The following is a 22871-nucleotide window of genomic DNA, read 5'->3' as shown; positions in this document are numbered from 1 at the left end:
GTTTTCTTTCTGGTATACATTCAATAGTTTTCACTGATAGAGTCACTACTACATGAAAAGAAATCAGTGAGCACTTTTTATTTATTTTATTTTAGTGAGAGAGATTGCTGAGAGAAGAAAACACAAAGACCAGAGCACTGCTCAACTCTGATTTATAATGGTGCAGGGGATTGAACCTGGAACCTCAGAGCCTCAACCTGACAGTCTTTCGCATGGCCATTGATTATGCTGTCTCCCCAGCCATTGTGCGCTTTCATATGTATTTCCTTGAGTGAAAAATAATTTGGTTTGTATATCTGATACCAGAGCACTGCTCGGCTCTGGCTTATGGTGCAGGGGATTGAACCTGGGACTTTGGAGCCTTAAAAGCATGAGAGTCTGTTTGCTTATTGCAAACATTATGATATCTACCCTCCACCCAGAATTACTCAGTCTAAATGACAGCACCCTTCCTGCTTTGATCCATCAGATGGTCTGCTATCTTGAGAACCTCCTCAAGTAGCTCGAACACAGTGTTTTGGACCATACTTTTTTTTTTTCTCTACTATTTACTTCTCATAAGAACTTGGCTACTGGTAGAGGAGGTCGGGTGGTGGCGCACAGGGTTGAGTGCACATGTTACAATGCACAAGGACCCAGGTTCGAGCCCTCAGTCCCCACCTGCAGGGGGAAAGCTTGCAGGTGGTGAAGTAGGGCTGCAGGTGTCTGTCTCTCTCCCTATCTTCCCCCTTCCCTCTCCATTTTTGGCTGTCTTTAATAAATAAATAAAGATAATGAAATTTTTAAAAAATTTTAAAAAAGAACTTGGATACTGGTATTTTAAAAATAAAAAATCACATAAACTTCACAAAAGACTAAGGTCAAAAATGAAAAAGAATATCCTTAATATTTACTTACTTATTAGCTAAAGACAAATCGAGAGGAAGGAAAAATAGAGACCCCTGTAGCACTGCTTGTGAAGCTTTGCCCTTGTAGGTGGGATCCTCTTTTTTTTTTGCCTCCAGGCCATTTTCTTTTGTTCCTTTCTTTCTTTCTTTCTTTCTTTCTTTTTCTTTTTTTTATTTTGTTGGATAGGACAGAGAAATTGAGAGAGGAGGAGAGAAAGATAGACACCTGTAGACCATCACCGCTTGTGAAGTGACAGCCCCCCACCCCGCAGGTGGGGAGCCGGGGGCTTGAACCAGGATCTTTGTACTGGTCCTTGTGCTTCATAGTATGTGTGATTAACCCAGTGTGCTACCGCCTGGGCCCCCCTCTGGGTTCTTTTGCATTGACGCATACATTCTACTGGGTACACCATTACCCAGGCCGCCATTACCCATAAGAAGTATCTTTAAAACAAATCTGGATGAGTGGGGAAATAGCATATTGCTTAAACATAAGATTTTCATACCTAAAGCTCTTAAGTCCCAGGTTTAATTTTTTATAAAGTTTTTAAAATATTTTATTTATTTTACCTTTCGTTGCCCTTTATTGTTGTAGTATTGTTGTTGTTGTTATTGATGTCGTTGTTAGGACAGAGAGAAATGGAGAGAGGAGGGTAAGACAGAGAGGAGAGAAAGACAGACACCTGCAGACCTGCTTCACCGCCTGTGAAGCGACTCCCCTGCAGGTGGAGAGCTGGGGGCTCGAACCGGGATCCTTATGCCGGTCCTTGTGCTTCACACCACATGTGCTTAACCCTCTGTGCTACCGTCCGACTCCCCCAGGTTCAATTTTTAGCACCACTGTAAATGAGCTGAGCAGTGCTCTGCGGGGGGGGGGGGGGGGGGCGGGGAAGTGAAGGGGAAAACAAATTGAAAGCCAGTCACCTTACAAAGTTTCAGTCTTGAAAGAAAAGTTGCGAGTCTATGTGTTACTGTGTCACCAATTAGTTGCCAAATGGCAACAAATCCCCCCCGCGAGGTTTCTTGTTTTTCTTTTATGTCAAAGAGGAGAGGGACTGAGTGGTGGCACCTGGTTGGCCGCACATGCTACAATGCATAAGGACCGGGGGTCGGGCGGTGGCGCAGCGAGTTAAGGGCATGTGGCACAAAGCGCAGGGACTGGCATAAGGATCCCGGTCGAGCCCCCGGCTCCCCACCTGTGGGGGAGTCCTTCACAGGCGTGAATCAGGTCTGCGGGTGTCTGTCTTTCTCTCCCCCTCTCTGTCTTCCCCTCTTCTCCCCATTTCTCTCTGTCCTATCCAACAACGAACAACATCAACAATGGCAATAATAATAACCACTGCTCAGCTCTGGCTTATGGTGTTGCAGCTGATTGATCCTGGGACTTCGGAACTTCAGGCTTGAGAGTCTCTTTGCATAACCCTCACCCCTTTTTTAATTGTTTCTTTTTCGATTATCTCCAGGTTGTCTTTTTTTAATTTTTTTTTTCAGAGAGAGGTAGAGATAGAGAGAGAAACCACAACACTGAATCTAGGACAGTGGGGGATGGACTCGAATCTAGGTCACACACATTAAAGCAGCCCTCTATCCAAGTGAGCTGTATTTCTTGACCTTGTGTTGCCTTTTTTTTTTTCCCCTTAACTTTTGTGCAATCCATTTGCACATCACTGGAGAGTTAAGGTGAACACTGGCTGAATCAGACCATTTAAAGTCTTTCAATCTTTGGGAGCCGCACAGTGGCTCACCCAGTTGACTGCACATATTACCACGCACAAGTACCTGGGTGCAAGCCCCACTCCCTATCTGCAAGGAGAGAGGCTCATGAGCGATGAAGCAGGTCTTCAAATCTCTCTCTGTCTCTGTCCCTCTCTATCTCTGCCTCCCCCACCCCTCTCAATTTCTCTCTGTCCTATCCAGTAATATAGAAAGGGAACAAATGGCCTCCGGGAGTGGTGAATTCATAGTGCTGGCACTGAGCCCCAGCAATAACCCTGGTTGCAGTTAAAAAACATAAAGTCGGACCGGGTGGTGGCACACCTGGTTGAGCGCAGATGTTACAGTGCACAAGGACCCAGGTTCAAGTCCCTGGTCCCCACCTGTAGGGGGTAAGCTTCTTGAGTGGTGAAGTGGGGCTGCAGATGTCTCTGTCTCTCTCGCTCTCTGTGTCCCCCTCCCCTCTCGATTTCTGGCTATCTCTATCAAATAAAGACAATTAAAAAAAACTTAAAAAGAAAGTCAGGGGCCAGGTAATACTGCACCTGGTTAAGAGCACACATTATAGTGCGTAAGTACCCAGGTTCAAGTCACTGGTCCCCACCTGCAGGGGAAAGCTGCTTTTGTGGTGAAGCAGGGCTAAAGGTGTCTCTCTGTCTCTCTTCCTCTCTATCTCCCCATCTCTCAATTTCTCTCTGTCTCTATCCAGTAATAAATAAGTGAAATATTAAAAAAAAAAGTCTTTCAATCTTTTAAGGGAAGGTGGTCATCTTTTGGCCCGTGTTTGTTTATTTTTAAAAGATTTATTTACTAACAAGAGGGGATACAGAAAGAACCAGAGTGTCATCCTGGTACGTGGCAGAGCCAGTGATTGAACCTGCGCCCTCTTGTGCTCTACCACTCAAGCCTCCTCCCTGGTTGCGTAGCTTCTTGCGATTTTAATTTTTTTACATTTATTTATTTATTTTTACATTTATTTATCTGTTTATTGAATCTGGCATCTCAGAGCTTCAAGAATGAGTTTTTCCCCCTTTTGTTCCCCTTGTTTTTCATTGTTGTTGTAGTTATTATTATTGTTGTTATTGATGTCATTGTTAGATAGGACAGAGAGAAATGGAGAGTGGAGGGGAAGACAGAGGGGGTGAGAAAGACAGACACCTGCAGACCTGCTTCACTACCTGTAAAGTGACTGCCCTGCAGGTGGGGAGCCGGGGGCTCGAACCTGGATCCTTATGCAGGTGCTTGCGCTTTGCACCCCCTGTGCTTTACCCGCTGAGCTATGCCCGACTCCCGCTTCTTGCGATTTTAAGAGTATTTTCAACAACCTGAGAGACGGCGCAGTGGAGACAGTGTTGTGCCCTTAAGCATGAGGTCCTGAGTTTGAGTCCCAGTCCTGCGTATGCCAAAGAGAGCCTCTGGTTCTCTCTCAATAATAAGTACAGCTTTGAAAATAGTGGCCGAAGTTATTGTGCAGGCAGTAATTTTTGAGTTGATGGTGACTTAATGTCTTTGCAGGTGTAACTTAGTGTCTTAATGGTTTGAAGAATAATGGCAAAAAAAAAAAAAGTACCTTTGGGTAGTGAGTCTTATATATATGTCCCGATGCAGGGTGTTTCCTCAGTGGACTGTGGTCTTTGGGGGCTCCAAAGGGGGAAGGGAGGAGCACTGAGGGGAGGATGGGGACCTCAGTCCCTAAGGAGGAGCAGGATAATAGTTTGACTTTAACTTCTTTTTTAAGATTTTTTTTATTGTTGTGGTTTTTATTGTTGTTATTGTTGTCATTGTTGTTGGATAGGACAGAGAAATGGAGAGAGGAGGGGAAGACAGAGAGGGGGAAGAGAAAGACAGACACCTACAGACCTGCTTCACCGCCTGTGAAGCGGCTCCCCTGCAGGTGAGGAGCTGGGGGCTCGAACCGGGATCCTTACACCGGTCCTTGCGCTTTGCGCCACCTGCGCTTAACCCACTGTGCTACCGCCCGCCACCCCCCCCTTTTTTTTTAACCAAGGCACGGCTCAGCTATGGCTTATGGTAGAGAGAGAGAGAGAGAGAGAAGAAGGAGGAGGAGGAGGAGGCAGGGGAGGATTGAACCTGGGACTTCGGAGCTCAGGCATGAAGAGTCTGTTTGCAAAACCATTATGCTATCTACCCCCTACCAGGATGATAGTTTGGTAGAGGGTGAGATATACACTGACCACTGTTTGGGGGACATGTGGGCATATGCCCCTATGACAACAACAAATCTGTCAACATTTCCTGAAGTGATAGTGAAGTCAGAAAAAAAGTGGGGGGGGTTATCAGTTCATCAGTTAAAATGAAGCCAAGCTTCTAACTACTGCTTCTACTTTATGCAAGAAGATAGATCCATCCATTTTAAGAGCAGGTCCTCAAGATGTGCTTCCTACCTAGTTTTTGCCCTCGATCCTCAGCACCATTTCATTTAGTACTCAGAAAACAAGGTCTCACATGCAGCATTCAAGATAAAGTGCCACGCCTCAGGAGGTGGAGCAGTGGATAGTAATTGGGCTCTCAGGCATGAGGTTCTGAGTTCAGCCTCCCGCACTGCATGTTCTAGAACGATCCTCTGGTTTTCCCTTTCTCTCTCACCAATCAATTAGACCACATATGTTCCAGTGCATAAGGACCTGGGTTTAAGTCCCCAGTTCCCACCTTTAGGAGGGGGAAGCTTCACTAGTGGTGAAGCAGTGCTACAGGTGTCTCTCCCTACCTCCCCTCTCCCTTTCATTGTCTCTCTGTCTCCATCCAATAAAATAAAGTAGGGAATTGGGCGGTGCAGTGGATTAAGCGCAGGTGGCGCAAAGTGCAATGACCAGCATAAGGATCCCAGTTCGAGCCCCCCGCTCCCCACCTGCAGGGGAGTCACCTCACAAGCGGTGAAGCAGGTCTGCAGGTGTCTCTCTTTCTCTCCCTCTCTCTGTTTTCCCCTCCCCTCTCCATTTCTCTCTGTCCTATCCAACAGTGACGACACCAATAACAACAGAATAATAACTACAGCAATAAAACAATGGCAACAAAAGGGGATAAATAAATACATATAAAAACATTTAAAAAAATAAGAATAAGTAAATTAATTGAAGTGCTACTAAGTAAATTGGCATTTACCTTAACGTCTCTTTTCTAATTACAGGAACATTTAAACTTACAATAGAGTTCACTGAGGAGTACCCGAATAAACCGCCTACTGTTCGGTTTGTCTCTAAGATGTTTCACCCTAACGGCAAGTATCCCGGTAACAGGAAGCTGCCGCTCACTCCGCGGCGGGGTCCGGGTTTCCGACTTGTTCACGCTTGTTGCTGTTTCCTGTGTCACAGTGGTGGTGATACTTCATATATTTGTTTTATCTTATATTTTCCCTTTTGTTGCCTTTGTTTTTTTATTGTTGTAGTTGTTGTTACTGATGTCATCATTGTTGAATAGGACAGAGAGAAATGGAGAGAGATGGGGAAGATGAAAGATAGACACCAGCAGACCTGCTTCACCCCCTGCTAGCGGAGAGCGGGGTGGGGGGCTTAAACCAGGATCCTGACGCCGGTCCTTGCGCTTAACCCACTGCACTACCACCCGACTTCCCTATTTTATTTTATTTTATTTTATTTTATTTTATTTTATTTTATTTTATTTTTACCTGAGCACTGCTCAGCTCTACTTTAAGGTAGTGCTGGGTATTGAACCTGGGACCTTTGATGCCTCAGGCATGAAAAGCATTTTTGCATTACCATTATGCTATTTCCCCAGCCCAGTATTTTTATCTTCATGTCAAGGTGCAGCCTTGTGAACTGAGCTATCTTACTAGTTCTAGATTTGAGAAGGTAACATCTGTCCCACAGGCCTAAGGAGGGCTAGGTACCATCTTAGAAAATGTGTATTCGGGAGTCGGGCGGTAGCACAATGGGTTAAGTGCACGTGGTGCAAAGTGCAAGGACTGGCGTAAAGATCCCACTTCAAGCCCCCGGCTCCCCACCTGTAGGGGAGTTGCTTCACAGGTGGTGAAGCAGGTCTGCAGGTGTCTATCTTTCGCTCCTCCTCTCTGTCTTCCCCTCCTCTCTCCATTTCTCTCTGTCCTATCCATCAATGATGACATCAATAATAACTACAACAATAAAAAACAACAAGGGCAACAAAAGGGGAAATAAATAAAATTAAAAAAAAGAAAGAAAAAAAAGAAAATGTGTATTTGTTCCTGAATCAATGGGGGATATCGTCCCAGAACCACATATACTGTCTTTTTATTTATTTATGAGAAAGATAGGAGGAGAGAGAGGAAGAACCAGACGTCACTGTGGTACATGTGCTGCTGGGATCGAACTCTGAACCTCATGCTTGAGAGTTCAGTGCTTTATCCATTGTGTCACCTCCCAGACCACACACATATACTGTCTTCATTGTATACTGATGACATTACTTCACCAGGAGCGATTGTGACTCATCATTAGTTTAGGAAGTTAACTGAGAAGCAGTTAAGAAAAAAATTGTAAACATATATTTCAATCATTTTATTTTTTAATGAGAAAGAAATACAGATAGACTAGAGTGTTGCTCAGCTCTGTTGGGGACTGAGCCTGGAACTTTGGAGCGTCAGGCTCCAAAAGTCTTTTTTTTTTTTTTTTTGCAGAACCATTATGACATCTCTTCTGTCCTTGGGAATAATTCTAAACTTCAAAAACAAGTTTCTTTTCTTCCTTTCTTCCTTTTTCTTTTTTTTTGTTGTTGTTTTTTAATTTATTTTTTATTTAAGAAAGGATAAATTAACAAAACCATAGGGTAGGAGGGGTACAACTCCACACAATTCCCACCGCCCAATCTCCATATCCCACCCCTCCCCCGATAGCTTTCCCATTCTCTATCCCTCTGGGAGCATGGACCCAGGGTCGTTGTGGGTTGCAGAAGGTGGAAGGTCTGGCTTCTGTAATTGCTTCCCCGCTGAACATCTTTTTTTTTTTAAGATTTTGTTTATTAATGAGAAATATAGGAGAGAGAAAGAACCAGATATCACCTTGGTACATGTGTTGCTGGGGCTTGAACTCAGGACCTCATGCTTGAGAGTTCAGTGCTTTATCCACTGAGCCATCTCCCAGACCACTCTCTTTTTTTTTTTTTTTACATATAATCATTATCTCTTTAAGTTTTTTTTTCATTTTTTTTTAATTTAAGAAAGGAGACATTAACATTAACAAAACCATAGAATAAGAGGGTTCAATTCCCATAACCCTATCTCCACACCCCACCCCCTCCCCTGATAGCCTTCCCATTCTCTATCTCTCTGGGAGTATGAATCCAGGGTCGTTGTGGGTTGCAGAGGGTGGAAGGTCTGGCTTCTGTAATTGCTTCCCCGCTGAACATGGGCATTGACTGGTCGATCCATACTCAAGTTTTTATTTTTATTTATTTTATTTACTATTATTTATTAAATTTACTATTATAATTTTTGGCTCCAGGGTTATTGCTGGGGCTTAGTGCCTGCACTATGAATCCACTGCTCCTGGAGGCTATTTTTCCCTTTTGTTGCCCTTGTTGTTATTACTGTCGTTGTTGTTGGATAAGATAGATAGAAGTTGAGAAAGGAGGGGAAGATAGAAAGATAGGCACTTGCAGACCTGCTTCACTGCTTGTGAAGTGAACTCCCCCTGCTGGTAGCGAGCTGGGGGCTTGAACTGAGATCCTTACACTGGTCTTTGCACTTTGCGCCATGTACGTGTAACCCACTGCACTACCACCTGGCCCCCTCTTTTTAAATTTTTTAAAAATTATCTTTATTTGTTGGATAGAGACAAATCAAGAGGGGAGGGGGAGATAGGGAGAGAGACAAAGAGACACCTGTAGCACTGCTTTACCATGCAAAGCTTTCCCCCTGCAGGTGGGGACTGGGGGTTCAACCCTGGGTCCTTGTGCATTATAACGTGCACTCAGCCAGGTACGCTACCACCCAGCCCCTTCATTTATCATCTTTTTAAAAAAAGATTTATTTATTTATTTATTTATTTATTTATTTATTTATTCCCTTTTGTTGCCCTTGTTTTATTGTTGTAGTTATTTTTGTTGTTGGATAGGACAGAGAGGGGGAGAGAAAGATAGACACCTGCAGACCTGTTTCACTGCTTGTGAAGCGACTCCCCTGCCAGGTGGGGAGCCGGGGGCTTGAACCAGGATCCTTCTGCCGGGTCCTTGCGCTTTGTGCCACATGTGCTTAACCCAATGCGCTAACGCCCGACTCCCCATTTATTATCTTATTTGTTGTTACTGCCACTAGTCCTATTTCTGGGACTTAGTGCCTGAATGATGAATCCACTGATCTTAATGACCATTTCTCTCTGTCTCTCTTGAAAGAGAAATTGAGAGGGAAAGGGAAGATAGAGAAGGGGAGAGAGACCGACAGAGACACCTGCAGCAGTGTTTATGAACCTCCCCCCAGCAGGTGGGGACCGGGGACTTGAGCTCAGGTCATTGCACATGGTAAAGTCTACACTCTACTGGGTGTGTCAACTTCTGGCCCCTGGTATGTATGTATGTATGTATTTATCAGAGCACTGCTTAGCTCTGTCTTATGGTAATATGGGGGGGGCGGTTGAACCAGGGACCTTGGAACCTTAGCCATGGAAGTCTTTTTTTGTTGTTGTTGTAGTTATTATTGTCATCGTTGTTGGATAGGATAGAGAGAAATGGAGAGAGGAGGGGAAGAGAAAGATAGATACCTACAGACCTGCTTCACTGCTTGTTTTTTATTATATTTATTTCCCCTTTTGTTGCTCTTGTTGTTTTTCATTGTTGTTGTAGTTATTGTTGTTGTCGTCGTTGTTAGGTAGGACAGAAAGAAATGGAGAGAGAAGGGGAAAGAAAGATAGACACCTGCAGACCTGCTTCACCACCTGTGAAGCAACTACCCTACAGGTGGGGAGCCGGGGGCTCGAACTGGGATCCTTACACCCGTCCTTGCGCTTTGCACTACATGCGCTTAACCCACTGCGCTACTGCCCGACTCCCCTGCTTCACTGCTTGTGAAGCGACTTCCCTGCAGGTGTGAAGCCGGGGGTTCGAACCAGGATCCTTAGGCCGGTTCTTGTTCTTTGCGCCACATGCGCTTAACCTGCTGTGCTACTGCCCAACTCCCTGGCCATGAAAGTAATTTGCAAAACTGTTATGCTATCTCCTGTTCTAATTTTTTTAAGAGTTTATTTATTAATGAAGGAGATAGGAGGGAAGGAAAGGGAGAGAGAGAGAGATGGAGAGAGAACACACAGAAGACATCACTCTGGGGGCCAGGCGGTCACACCTGGTTGAGCACATGTTACAGTGCACAAGGACTTGGGTTCGAGCCCCCCGGCCCCCACCTGCAAGGGGGGGAACTTCACAAGTGGTGAAGCAGGGCTCCAGGTGTCTGTCTCCCTCTCTATCACCCCATTCCTTCTCAATTTCTGGCTGTCTCTATCCAAATAAAAATAAAGATAATTTTTTTTTAAAAAAAAGAAGACATCACTCTGGTTGGTACATGTGGTTGCTGGGGGGGGATTGAACTTGGGACTTCATGTTTGAGAGTCCAATGCTTTATCCACTGCGCCACCTCCTGGCTGACTCTATTTTTTAATCGTTTTAAGTATTTAGTTATGAAAAAAGAGGAAGAGAATTAGAGTATCATTCTAGTGCATGCAGTGCTAGGGATCGAACTCAGGACATCAAGCTTGAGAGTCCAGAGCTGTATCCATTGTACCACCTCCCAGGCCTCAAAATGTTCTTAACTATATTTATCTTGACTGATAGCCTCTGAAAGTCTGGTTTTGTTTCATTTAACATACCTCCTCCTCTACCCTCAGTCTATGCAGATGGTAGTATATGCTTGGACATACTTCAGAACCGCTGGAGTCCAACTTACGACGTGTCTTCCATCTTAACATCTATACAGGTGAATTTTCCTGAGTGTGACTATGACCTTTGATAATGATTGTGTGAGTAGCTGAATTGCTTTGGAAAGTCTTAACTTGAGCTCTGGTGGGGGCAGAAGAAAAAGGGGCGGGGGGAGTCACCAAAATCCAAGCCATCAGGAAACAGATTTACTTGGCCTCTAACAGATCAGCCTACTTCTAATAGTATGTTAACAGAGAAAGTTGAGGGGGCCAGACAGCGGTGCACCTGATCGAGCACATACATTTCAGTCCACAAGGACCTGGGTTCAAGCCCCATCCCCACTTGCATGGGGGAAAGCTTCATGGGCTGTGAAGCAGGGCTGCAGTTGTCTCCCTGTCTCCCCCTCCCCTTTTAACTTCTCCCTCTTTCCAAAATCAATAAATGTTGTAGAGGGGGGTAGATGGGTAGAGGTCCACCTCCTTGAGTGCACATGTTACAGAGTACAAGGATTTGGGTTCAAGCTCTCTGGTCCCTACCTGGAGGGGGAAACTTCACAAGGGGTGAAGCACTGCTGCAGCTCTCTCTCTCTCTCTCCTTCCCCCCCTTCCTTTCTTCCCTCCCTCCCCCCCCTCAAAATCTCTACCCTAAAATTAAAAAATAAATAAAAAGTTAAAAACGAAAGAATAAAAAAAAAGCCAGTTGAGCTGTGACTTAGGAACAATTTGCTCCAGCGTTGCTGCCTTACGAAATGGCTTGGTGTTTGTGAAGCATCTCTGTGCTCAGAGGGACTGACTCTTCCTGACTTCTCTCTCTAGTCTCTACTGGATGAACCCAACCCCAATAGTCCAGCAAACAGCCAGGCCGCCCAGCTGTACCAAGAGAACAAGCGGGAATATGAAAAGCGCGTCTCCGCAATAGTAGAACAGAGCTGGAGGGACTGTTGACACGGGTGCAGTGAAAGAGGCTGAGTAGAAGACAAAAACCTCTCTTGATGTGTTTGTCACCTTCCTATCCCTCAGTGTCACGGCCTTTACTTTATTAAATGCAAAATAGCTCTTGTGCTGTTTCTAACTTCCCTTGCCAAGGTTTCCCCACTCCCTCTCCTCTGGCCCCCTCCTCGAACATCGACCGATACCCTCTATGAAATCAAATGTACTGTACCTGGGTTACGTGCAAATATGACTAATGCTTCCTGCCTTTTCTGTTGCATTTCATCTCCAGACGTAGGACAGTATTGCGTTACTGAACTTTTCACTAAGCTTTGAAAACGAGCTGTCAACACAAGCGATGCTTAGGCCCAGCTTGATATGCCGGATAATAGCTTTAACCAATTGATCGCTGCCGTGTGTCCGTTCTGGTGGGTCCTTTACTTGGCGTTGGCTGTTTATAAAAAATAAAGATCATCCGCCAGATGGCATATATGAAGAGAGAGGGACACAAACCCATTGAGGCATCTGTCTATCTTTGAAGAACAGTGAAAATTCAAAATGTGATGCTACTCAGACCCAACTATCATGAATTCTAAGATGGGTTTTCTTTTTGGTGTGTGCTTGCTTTTTTTTAAAATTTTATTTTAGAAACTGATAGGACCTAGCCAAAGGATCATGCAGCCATTGTAGTAACTGACACATCCTTTCCTTGCAAGAGACTCTCGGGATACACCCATATGCTGTTTCAGAATACCGAAGTCTTCTAGGTTTTGATTTTTTTTTTCAAAGAGGTGTGGGAGCAGAGGAAGGGGACAGTTGGTTTACAGGCTAGGGGAATATGATGGCGCTCTGTAGTCTTTCTCAAGGAGCAGCACTACTACCCAACATCAACTCATAATCCCTTCCCATCTTCTTTTAGGCTTTTAGTTCATTCAAGGAAGAGAGCACATCAGTGGCAAGCTCTTTTTCACTTGAACCCCAACTTAATGCTGCATGCGTCAGTTTTCTTCTTCCCTCTCAGTATTATAAGAACCTCAGAGTCAACCTTTGCAATCTTTATTTGGCTATTTATACTTTGACTTAGCACCTTTGAAGTAGCAGTGTGGGACAAGGCTTGTAAATGTTTTAATGTTCCATTGTCATCTTTTATGAATTGATCACTTCTTAATCAAACTTTGCACAAGTAACCCATGTAAAAAAAATGTACATTTTTCAAAACTTGTAAATAAAAATAACCTTAAAATCTTGTAGTCAAGGTATAATTATATTTTATCTCAGTGTGAACTTTTAATTATGAGCCTGTTGGAATCTTCATCTACTAAAAACATCCCTCCCCCTTGAAAATAAACCTGGGGAAGGGCTAGGTGGTGGCGCACCTTGTTAAGCGCACACATTACAGTGTGCATGGAGGCAGGTTCAAGCCCCAGTTTCCCATCTGCAGGGGGAAAGCCTCATGAGTGGTGAAGCAGGGCTGTGGGTGTCTCTCTTCCTCTCTCCCTCTCAATTTCTTTCTGTCTCTATCCAATAATAAATAAATAAATAAATAATAAAATAGGTTGGGGGTAGATAGCATAAAGGTTATACAAAGAGACACTCATGCCTGAGGCTCTGAAGACCCAAGTTTGATCCCCTGCACCACCATAAGCCAGAGCTGATAAGTGCTCTGGTAAAATAAATAATAAAACAAAAAGTAGGAAAATAAACACGGAGGTGGACAAAATTAGCTCACTTGGACAGGGTGCTGCTTTGCTATGTGCTCAACCCAGATACCCACCGCATTGAGGCTTCAGTATTGTGGTCTCTCTAAAAATAAAATAACCATGGTAAGGCAAAAATACAAGATTCTGGCAGAGGGTAAAGAGTAGACACTTGGGAGGGGGTCTGGCGGTAGCGCAGCAGGTTAAATGCACATGGCACAACGCACAAGGACCTGAGTAAGGATCCCAGTTCGAGCCCCTGGCTTCCCACCTGCAGGGGAGTCCCTTCACAGGTGGTGAAGCGGGTCTGCAGGTGTCTATCTTTCTCTCCCCCTCTCTGTCTTCCCCTCCTCTCTCCATTTCTCTGTCCTATCCAACAATGACCACAGCAATAACAACAACAAGGGCACCAAAAGAGGGAAAGAAAAAAAAGAGTAGACACTTGGAGAAAAGTCTGTGTGCTGTTTTTGGTCATAAATGTAAATGCTTTATAGACATTTCAACAGAATGTAGAACTGCAGTTAAGGCAGAGAAACTGATGGTAGTGTGTGTGTGTGTGGCAGGGGAACCTGGATATTGCCCAGCACCCTTAGAGACCAAGATCAAATATGCTGATCCTGACATTGCACCCGTTCTGTTTTTATGTTTGCCACCAGGGTTATTGCTGGGGTTTGTTTTTCTGTATGATGAATCTACCACTCCCAGTGACCATTTCCCTTTCATTCCTTTCTATTTTATTAGGACAAATTGAGAGGGGAGAGGGAGACACCTGCAGGCCTGCTTTACCATTGTGAATCTTTTTTATGTTTTTTATATTTATTTTCTTTTTTGTTGCCCTTGTTTTTTCATTGTTGTTGTAGTTATTGTTGTTATTGATGTCATTGGATAGGACAGAGAGAAATGGAGAGAGGAGGGGGAAACGGGAGAGAAAGACACACCTGCAGACCTGCTTCACCACCTGTGAAGCGACTCCCCTACAGGTGGGGAGCCGGGGGCTTGAACCGGGATCCTTATGCAGGTCCTTGCGCTTGGCGCCATGTGTGCTTAACCCTGCACTACCGCCCAGCTCCCTCCATTGTGAATCTTAACACCCCCCGCAGCAGGTGAAACATTCCCCTCTGCAGGTAGAGTGAGGGCTGGAACCCAGGTCCCTGAGCATGGTGACTTGTGTGCTTAATCGGGTGTGCCACCGCTCAGTCTCTCATTGCACCCCTTTTTAAAAGAACCCTAACTTTAAAGCTGCAATACTGTTATAAAATGGTACTTGAAGTTGTGTAGAAAGTTTGGGAGTCCAGGTGTCTTCCATCTTATTGGAAACAAATGGTTTTCTTCTGAGGAGCAAGGCACAGCCACAGCATTGACAAGAGACAACCATGATGTGTTGTGAGGTGCTAAAGGAAGAAACAAAGTCCTTGTGGGGTATGTAGCCCACTCACCATTTAGACATGGTGCTGAAAAGGACCCTGGGGGCTGGGGGTAGGGCCCGTTTTCCCCTCCTCTCTTGATTTCTCTGTCTTATCTAACGATAACAAAATGGAAAAAAAAAAAAAAAAGGCTGCCAGGAGCAGTAGTGCAGACACCAAGCCCCAGCGATAACTGGAGGCAAACAAACAAACAAACAAACAAATTTAGCATATGGGGCAGGGAGTTCACTCCACAGTGAACACCCACACTGATTGCTTTCACTAAGGAGCAGGGTCCCTAGATAGGCTGGCCATTTATTTCCCCCTCGAGTTAATTTCTGCTACAAGGACATTGATCTTTTCCTGTAGATTCAGGGTGTGTGCGTGTGTGTGTGTATGTGTGTGTGTGTGTGTGTGTGTGTGCGTGTGCGTGCGCGTGCGCGTGCGCGTGTGCGTGTGCGTGTGTCTCGCGGTGGGGTGTTTGCCACCAGGGTCATCTGTTGCTGGGACTCCATGCCTGCATGACTCCATCGCTGCTGGTGGCTTATTATTATTTTTTTTTATGCTGGGGAGAGAAAAGACGGTAACATACCTCCATTGCTTGTGAAGCTTCCCCTCTGCAGGCACTCTCATGTGACCAGAGGCTCAAACCCAGGTTCTCAACCATGCTAACACGCTCCATCAGCTGAGATACCTCCTGGCCTCCAAGACTAGGGTTTTTTTGTTTGTTTGTTTGTTTGTTTTTTATAATGAGAAAGATAGGAGAGAAAGAACCAGACATCACTCTGGTGTATGCGCTGCTGGGGATTGAACTCAGGATCTCATGCTTGAGAGTCTAATGCTTTAGCCACTGTGCCACCTCCCGGGCCACTTACTTGTTTTATTTATTGGACCCAGAGAGAAACTGAGGTGGAAGGGGAAGAAAGGCTGGGAGAAAGAGACACATCTGCAGCACTGCTCCCTGTAGGTGGGGACCGGGAGCTTGAACGCCAGACTTTGCCTATGGCCATGTATGAGCTCAACCTAATGTAACACCAAAAAGATTACTTTCATGACAGAAAGGTGAGGGCTGGGAAGATAGCCTAGGTTATGCAAATAGACTTTCCTGCTGAAATCTCTGAGGTCTTAGGTTAAATCCCTAGCAGCACATTTAAGCCAGAGCTGAGTGGTGCTCTGGATAAGAAAGGAAAAATGGGGCATAATGGTTATGCAGAGACCTTCACTCCTGAGGCTCCGAAGTCCCAGGTTCAATCCCCCCATATCACTATAAGCCAGAACTGAGTGGCACTCTGGTAAAAAAAAAAAAAAAAAAAAAGAAAGAAAGAAAGAAAAAGAAATGAGAAAGAAAAAGGAAAAACTGAGGGAACCAGATGGTGGCACACCCAGTAAAGTGCTCAGGTTACACAGCCCAGGCACCTGGGTTCAAGCCCCTGCTCCCCACTTGAAGGGGAGAAGCTTCAAAAGCTGTGCAGAAGTGTTGCAGGTCTCTATTTCCTCCTTCCTTCTCACTATCTGTCTCTATCGAAAACAAATTACAAAAAAAAGGTGGGCTGAGCAGTGGTGCACCCAGTTAAGCGCACATATCACCACATCCAAGGACCTGGGTTCATGCCCCTGCTTTCCAGCTGCAAACAGGACACTTTGCAAATGGTGAAGCAGGTCTGCACGTGTCTTTCTCCCTATCTCCTCCACCCCTCTCAATTTCTCTCTTATCAAAAATAAATAAAAATAATTAAAAGGTGGGGGGAGGGAGAGGGAAAAACAGCTGCTGGTAGTGGTGGATTCCTAGTGTTGGCAATAATCCCTGGGGCTCAGGCGGTAGCGCAGCAGGTTAAGCGCACATGCCGCAAAGCGCAAGGACTGGCGTAAGGATCCCGGTTCGAGCCCCCGGCTCCCCACCTGCAGGGGAGTCGCCTCACAAGCGGTGAAGCAGGTCTGCAGGTGTCTGTCTTTCTCTCCCCCTCTCTGTGTTCCCCTCCTCTCTCCATTTCTCTCTGTCCAACAACAATGACATCAATAACAACAATAATAACCACAGCAATGATAAAAAAGAAACAAGGGCAACAAAAAGGAAAAAAATAGCCTCCAGGAGCAGTGGATTTGTGGTGCAGGCACCGAGCGCCAGCAATAACCCTGGAGGCAAATAAATAAATAAATAAATAAATAATCCTGGTGTCAAAATAACAAAGAAAAAAAAGTGGCCCAAGAGGTGGCGCAGTGGATAAAGCATTGGACTCTCAAGCATGAAATCCTGACTTTGATATCCTGCAGCACATGTACCAGAGTGATGTCTGGTTCTTATTCTCTCTATTCTTGTTTTTCTTATTAATAAATAAGTTCTTTAAAAATATATTAAAGGGGATGGGTGGTAGCACAGTGGGTTAAGCGCACATGGCATGAAGCGCAAGGATCCCGGTTTGAACTCCGGGCTCCCAGCCTGCAGGGGGGGTCGCTTCACAGGCGGTGAAGCAGGTCTGCAGGTGTCTGTCTTTCTCTCCCCCTCTCTGCCTTCCCCTCCTCTCTCCATTTCTCTCTGTCCTATCCAACAACAATGACATCAGTAACAACAATAATAACCACAACAATGATAAAAACAACAAGGGCAACAAAAGGGGAAAACAATGCCCTCCAGGAGCAATGGGTTCATGGTGCAGGCACCAAGCCCCAGCAATAACCCTGGAGGCAAATATATATATATTTTAAATATGTATATATATATATATATATATATATATATATATATATATATATTAAAAAGAAAAAAAGGTGAGAGCAGCACGCAGGTATAAAAGGAGCTTGGTGCATACATCTGGTATGCAAATCTTTTTGCATACCTGTTGAGTCCCCCTCCCCAAGGTGAGCTTCACGGTCACTTCTTTTCATCCCACTGTGGCCGGGTACCTTAAACATTAACTCTGTTAATCACAGATATTTCAGGTGAGACTGAGAATGTGGAGGTTTTATGTTTCTCTTTGATCCATTTCCTGAGAACCACTTCCTGATACCTGTCCTGGAATAATCCCTTGAAGACCTAGTCCCCCACTGTCCCTGGGGAGCTTCATTATGATGGTATTATTTCCCTCTGTGTATCTAAAAAAAAGAAAGGGGAGGGTGGTAGCACACCTGGTTGAGTGCACATATTACAGTGCACAAGGACCCGGGTTCGAGCCCCCAGTCCCCACTTGCAGGGGGAATGTTCACGAGTGGTGAAGCAGGGTTGCAGGTGTCTTTCTGTCTCTCTTCTCTCCCCCTCTCCTCTCAATTTCTGGCTGTCTCTATCCAGTAAATTAAGATAATTTAAAAAAAAGAGGGCTGGAGAGACAGCATAATGGTTCTGCAAAAGACTTTCATGCCTGAGCTTCCAAAGTCCCAGGTTCAAATCCCCCACACTACTGGAAGCCAGAGCTGAGCAGTGCTCTGGTAAATAAATAAATAAATAAACACAATATTTAAATAAAAAGCTTGGCTTGGATAGTAGTGTGCTATTTTGCTGTGTGTGCAACCCAGGTTGAAGCTTGGTCCCCACCACACGGAAGCTTCTGTGCTGTGGTCGCTGCCTCTGGCAAATAAATAGTCAGCCTAGAGAGGTGAAGCCCTGGCGATGACAAAACTAAAAACAAAGCTTGTGGTCCGGGAGGTGGCACAGTGGCTAAGGCACTAGACTCTCAAGCATGAGGTCCCGAGATCGATCCCTGGCAGCTCATGTACCAGAGTGATGTCTGGTTCTTTCTCTCTATCCTATCTTTCTCACTAATAAATAAAATCTTTAAAAAAAAAAAAAGCTGACCTCTCAAAGCAGCACACCCATAGTCAAGCACTCAACTGACTGTTCAGCACTAATGTGCCTTCTTTTTCTCTAGTTTTTAAAAAACTTTTCTATATTTATTTTCCCTTTTGTTGCCCTTGTTTTTCATTGTTGTTGTAGTTATTGTTATTATTGATGTCATCATTAGATAGGACAGAGAGAAATGGAGAGAGGAGGGGAAGACTTGAGAGGGGGAGAGAAAGACAGACACCTGCAGATCTGCTTCCCCGCTTGTGAAACAACTCCCCTGCAGGTGGGGAGCTGGGCACTCGAACCGAGATCCTTAAGCTGGTCATTGCACTTTGCGCCACAAGCGCTTAACCCGCTGCGCTACCGCCCGATTCCCAGGTTTTTAAATTCCCTTTTGTTGCCCTTGTAGTTATTATTATTGATGTCGTCGCTGTTGGATAGGACAGAGAGAAATGGAGAGAGGAGGGGAAGACAGAGGGGGAGAGAAAGAGACACCTGCAGACCTGCTTCACTGCTTGTGAAGTGACCCCCCCTGCAGGTGGGGAGCCAGGGGCTCGAACCGGGAATCTTACGCCACCTGCGCTTAACCCTCTGTGCAAATGCCCAACTCCCTTTCTTTAGTTTTTTTAAACAACTGTCACAGGCATGCAAGAATCACACAGCCAAAATTGAGTGCATATGCTACAATGCACAAGGATCCAGGTTTAAGCCCTTGGTCCCCTCCCATGGGGGGTGGGGAGGTAAGGGAAGCTTCATGAATGGTGAAATTATGCTGCAGGTCTCTCTCTCTCTCTCTCTCTCTCTCTCTCTCTCTCTCCCTTTTCTCTCTAGAAAAAAAAGTTCATGTTCACGGTCCCTTTTCAAATGACAGGTCTGGAGTCTTCCATTCTGCACCTGCTAAAATGGAGTGGGAGCATGGTGAAGAGTCAGTTGTAGTAATTAAAATGCTTGATTTAGGACCTGCCTCCAGCTTGGGCGGTTGCTCATATCAGCAGGAATCTTTAATATACTCCTAAAAATAAACTCAACTGAATGCTCGAAACATCCATTCATTTTGCAACGGGGTGGGGTGAATGTAGAAATATCTGTGATACACACACACTCTCTCTCTCCCCTCTCCCTCTGTAAGCCAAGTTAGCTCCTTAGTATAATACTGAAGTAATTCGAACAGGACTTGAACCTGCTCACATAGGCTGTGGAGACAACATAATGGTTCTGCAAATACACTTCCATGCCCAAGACTTCAAGCTCCCATGTTCGATCCCCAGCACCACTTAGCCAGAGCTGAGCCGTGCTCTGGTGTTTCTCTCTGTATCTAGTTAATTAGAATAAAACAGGGGCTGGGTAGTGACGGACTGGTTGAACGCGTATGTTTCAATGCGCAAGGACCCAGGTTCAAGCCCTTAGTCCCCACCTGCATGTGGAAAGCATCACAAGTGGTGAAGCAGGGCTGCAGGTGTCTGCCTTTCACCCTCTCTACATTCCCATTCCTCTCAATTTCTTGCTATCTCTATCCAATAAATATAGTAAAAACACTAGAAACAAGCAAAGAAAATTTAAAATTATAATAAACCATTTTAAAAAGCAGACTGATATGTAAGCTTTCTCTACTTCTTTTCCTCCCCAGGTATCATAATGAAAGAAAGAAATATATAGAGAAAAGAGTATTTGCACTCCTTATTCAACACACCTGAAGGCTGGCTTCTTACTTTTTTTTTGCCTCCAAGGTTATGGATGGGGCTTGATGCTTGCACTACGAGTTCACTGCTCTTGGTGGCCATCTTTCCCCCACTGTTTTTGCTGTTGCTGTTGTTGTTGTTGGATAGAACAGAGAGAAATGGAGAGAGGAGGGCAAGTCAGAGAAGGGAAGAGAAAGATAGACACCTGCAGACCCACTTTACTGCCTGGGAAGCGGCCCCCCTGCAAGTCGGGACCGGGGGTGGGGGGGTGGGGGGGAGGGACTTGAACTGGATCCTTGCGCAGGTTCTTGCGCTTCAGACTATGTGCTTTTTTAAAAAAAATAATTTTCTGGTTATTTAATTTCTTTAAACAAAAATTTTTAATTATCTTTATTTATTGGATAGAGACACTCAGAAATCAAGAGGGTGATAGGGAGGGAGAGACAGAGGTGCCTGCAGCCCTGCTTCACCACTTGCAGCAAAGCTTTTCCTGCAGGTGGGGACCGGGCGCTCAAATCTGGGTCCTTGCGCATGGTTAATAAGTGCGCTCAACCACGTGCACCACCACCCGGCTCCACACTATGTGCTCTTTTTTTAAAAAAAAGCTTTTTTTAAATATTTATTTTATTTATTCCCTTTTGTTGCCCTTGTTGTTTTATTGTTGTAGTTATTATTATTGTTGTTGTCGTTGTTGGATAGGACAGAGAGAAATGGAGAAAGGAGGGGAACACAGAGAGGAGAGAAAGCTAGACACCTGTAGACCTGCTTCACCACCTGACTCCCCTGCAGGTGGGGAGCCGGGGTTCGAACCGGGATCCTTAGGCTGGTCCTTGTGCTTTGCGCCACCTGCGCTTAACCCGCTGCGCTACAGCCCGACTCCCCACACTATGTGCTCTTAACCCAATGTGCTACTGCTCGGCCCCAAGGCTCGCTTTTTTTTTTTTCTTTAAGATATTTTTTAATATTTATTCCTTTTTGTTGCCCTTGTAGTTATTGTTGTTGCTATTGATGTCGTTGTTGTTGGATAGGACAGAGAGAAATGGGGAGAGGAGGGAAAGACAGAGAGGGGGAGAGAAGGATAGACACCTGCAGACCTGCTTCACCACCTGTGAAGCGACTCCCCTACAGGTGGGGAGCCGGGGGCTCGAACCGGGACCCTTACACGGGTCCTTGTGCCTTGCTCCACGTGCATTTAAGCCGCTGCGCTACCACCCGACTCCCTTTTTTAAAAAAAAATATTTATTTCCTTTTGTTGCCCTTATTGTTTTATTGTTGTTGGATAAGACAGAGAAATCTCAAGAGGGGAGGGGAAGATGGGGAGAGAAAGATAGATACCTGCAGACCCGCTTCATGGCTTGTGAAGATGCCGCTGCAGGTGGGGAGCCGGGGGCTCGAACCGGGATCCTTACGTTTTTCCTTGCACTTTGCGCTACGTGCACTTAACCCGCTGCGCTACTGTCCGAGGCCCAAAGCTGGCTTTTCTAATTGAACCTGACTTCTCAAAGTTGGCACGAGCTTGGGCGATAAAACACACTCTTCTCAAATCTACAGGTCCTGTTGTTCAAACAGGAAGCATCAAACCTTCTCTTCCTAACAAAACACACACACACACACACACACACACACACACACACACAGAGAAATCGTAAACAACAAAAGATCACAGATTGCAATGTATGAGGTGATGAACAGCTACAGAAATTTAGGCAGAAAGGACAGCCCTTTGTAATTTTAAAAATACCAGTATACAGGGCTCAGGTGGTGGTGGACCTGGTACCATGTGCAAGGACCTGGTTTCAAGGTCCCACCTGCTCCCTACCTGCGGGGGCGGGGAGGGGAGCTTCAGAGCAGTAAAGCAGTGCTGCAAGCAAGTGTCTCCCCTTCCCTCTCCCTATATCCTCTTCCCTTCTCAATTTTTCTTTGTTCTACCAAAATAAAATAATAAAATAATAATAATAATACCACTACCAGCTTGCAGGCTGAGCAAACCTACAGGAAAGGGAACCTGTAGATTTTATAGAAGAGTGTGTTTTATCTCCCAAGCTCGTGCCAACTTTGAGAAGTCAGGTTCAATTAGAAAAGCCAGCCTTGAGGCTGGGAGGTAGCGCAGCGGGTTAAGAGCACATAGTGCGAAGCGCAAGAACCCATGCAAGGATCCAGTTGGTTGAGTGCACATAGTACAAAGCACAAGGACCTGGGTTCAAGCCCCCAGTCCCCACATGCAGGGGGAAAGTTTTGTGAACAGTGAAGCAGTGCTGCAGGTGTCTCTCCCTCTCTCTCCCCCCTTGATTTCTCTGCCTCTATCCAATAAATAAAATGTTAATGTGTCCGGGAGGTGGCACAGTGGATAAAGCACTGAACTCTCAAGCATGAGGTCCTGAGTTCAATCCCCGGCAGCATATGTACCAGAGTGATGTCTGGTTTTTTCTCTCTCTCCTCCTTTCTTGTTAATAAATAAAATATATTTTAAAAATAATAAAAAAGAGCAAAAACAAAAACAGGTGGTGCTGCTTTAAGTGTAGTTGATACCTCCATGGAAAAATCAAGAGGGAAGGAAACTATTGTTCTTGGTGAGGCTGTGGCGGCATGCCAAGCACGGTGCTGAATCTTTTAAGGCATACTCACAGCCTAACAGTTCCTAATAGTGGAACCTCATTCCACTAGGAGTGTCTGACTATTGATGTTACCGATGTCTGATCAGTCTCCTGATTTGAGACTCCAAAAGCAAAGCCATGTGAAAAAGAAATAGTCAGAGGAGGTGGTTTGTTTGGAGCCAGCATCTTGGCCCACATGGAGAACAGAGTGGATAGGGTGAGTTTGGCTGTTCCTACGTTGCTGAACTGTTGAAACCTTTTGCGCCAGACAGTGCTCTCCTGCGAAGACTCAAGCATGGCCCTCCCTTCCAGACTGCTGCCCAGAAAATGAGCACAC

The 22871-nt window shown here is 45.2% G+C and overlaps 1 protein-coding gene across 1 annotated transcript in view; it reads left to right on the top strand.

The window, feature by feature from the left end:
- The window catches only part of UBE2A (ubiquitin conjugating enzyme E2 A), a 32949-nt gene extending 21433 nt beyond the window's left edge, over nucleotides 1-11516 (top strand). The window contains exons 4-6 of the mRNA XM_060182624.1: nucleotides 5749-5832; nucleotides 10421-10515; nucleotides 11273-11516. Coding sequence (XP_060038607.1) covers nucleotides 5749-5832; nucleotides 10421-10515; nucleotides 11273-11401 — 308 coding nt within the window. The 3' untranslated portion in view covers nucleotides 11402-11516. The remainder of the gene's footprint in view (nucleotides 1-5748; nucleotides 5833-10420; nucleotides 10516-11272) is intronic.
- The last annotated feature ends 11355 nt before the right edge of the window (nucleotides 11517-22871 follow it).

Source organism: Erinaceus europaeus, chromosome X (assembly GCF_950295315.1).
Source record: "Erinaceus europaeus chromosome X, mEriEur2.1, whole genome shotgun sequence".
Lineage (NCBI taxonomy): Eukaryota > Metazoa > Chordata > Mammalia > Eulipotyphla > Erinaceidae > Erinaceus > Erinaceus europaeus.
This window is presented reverse-complemented; position numbering and strand designations above follow the sequence as displayed.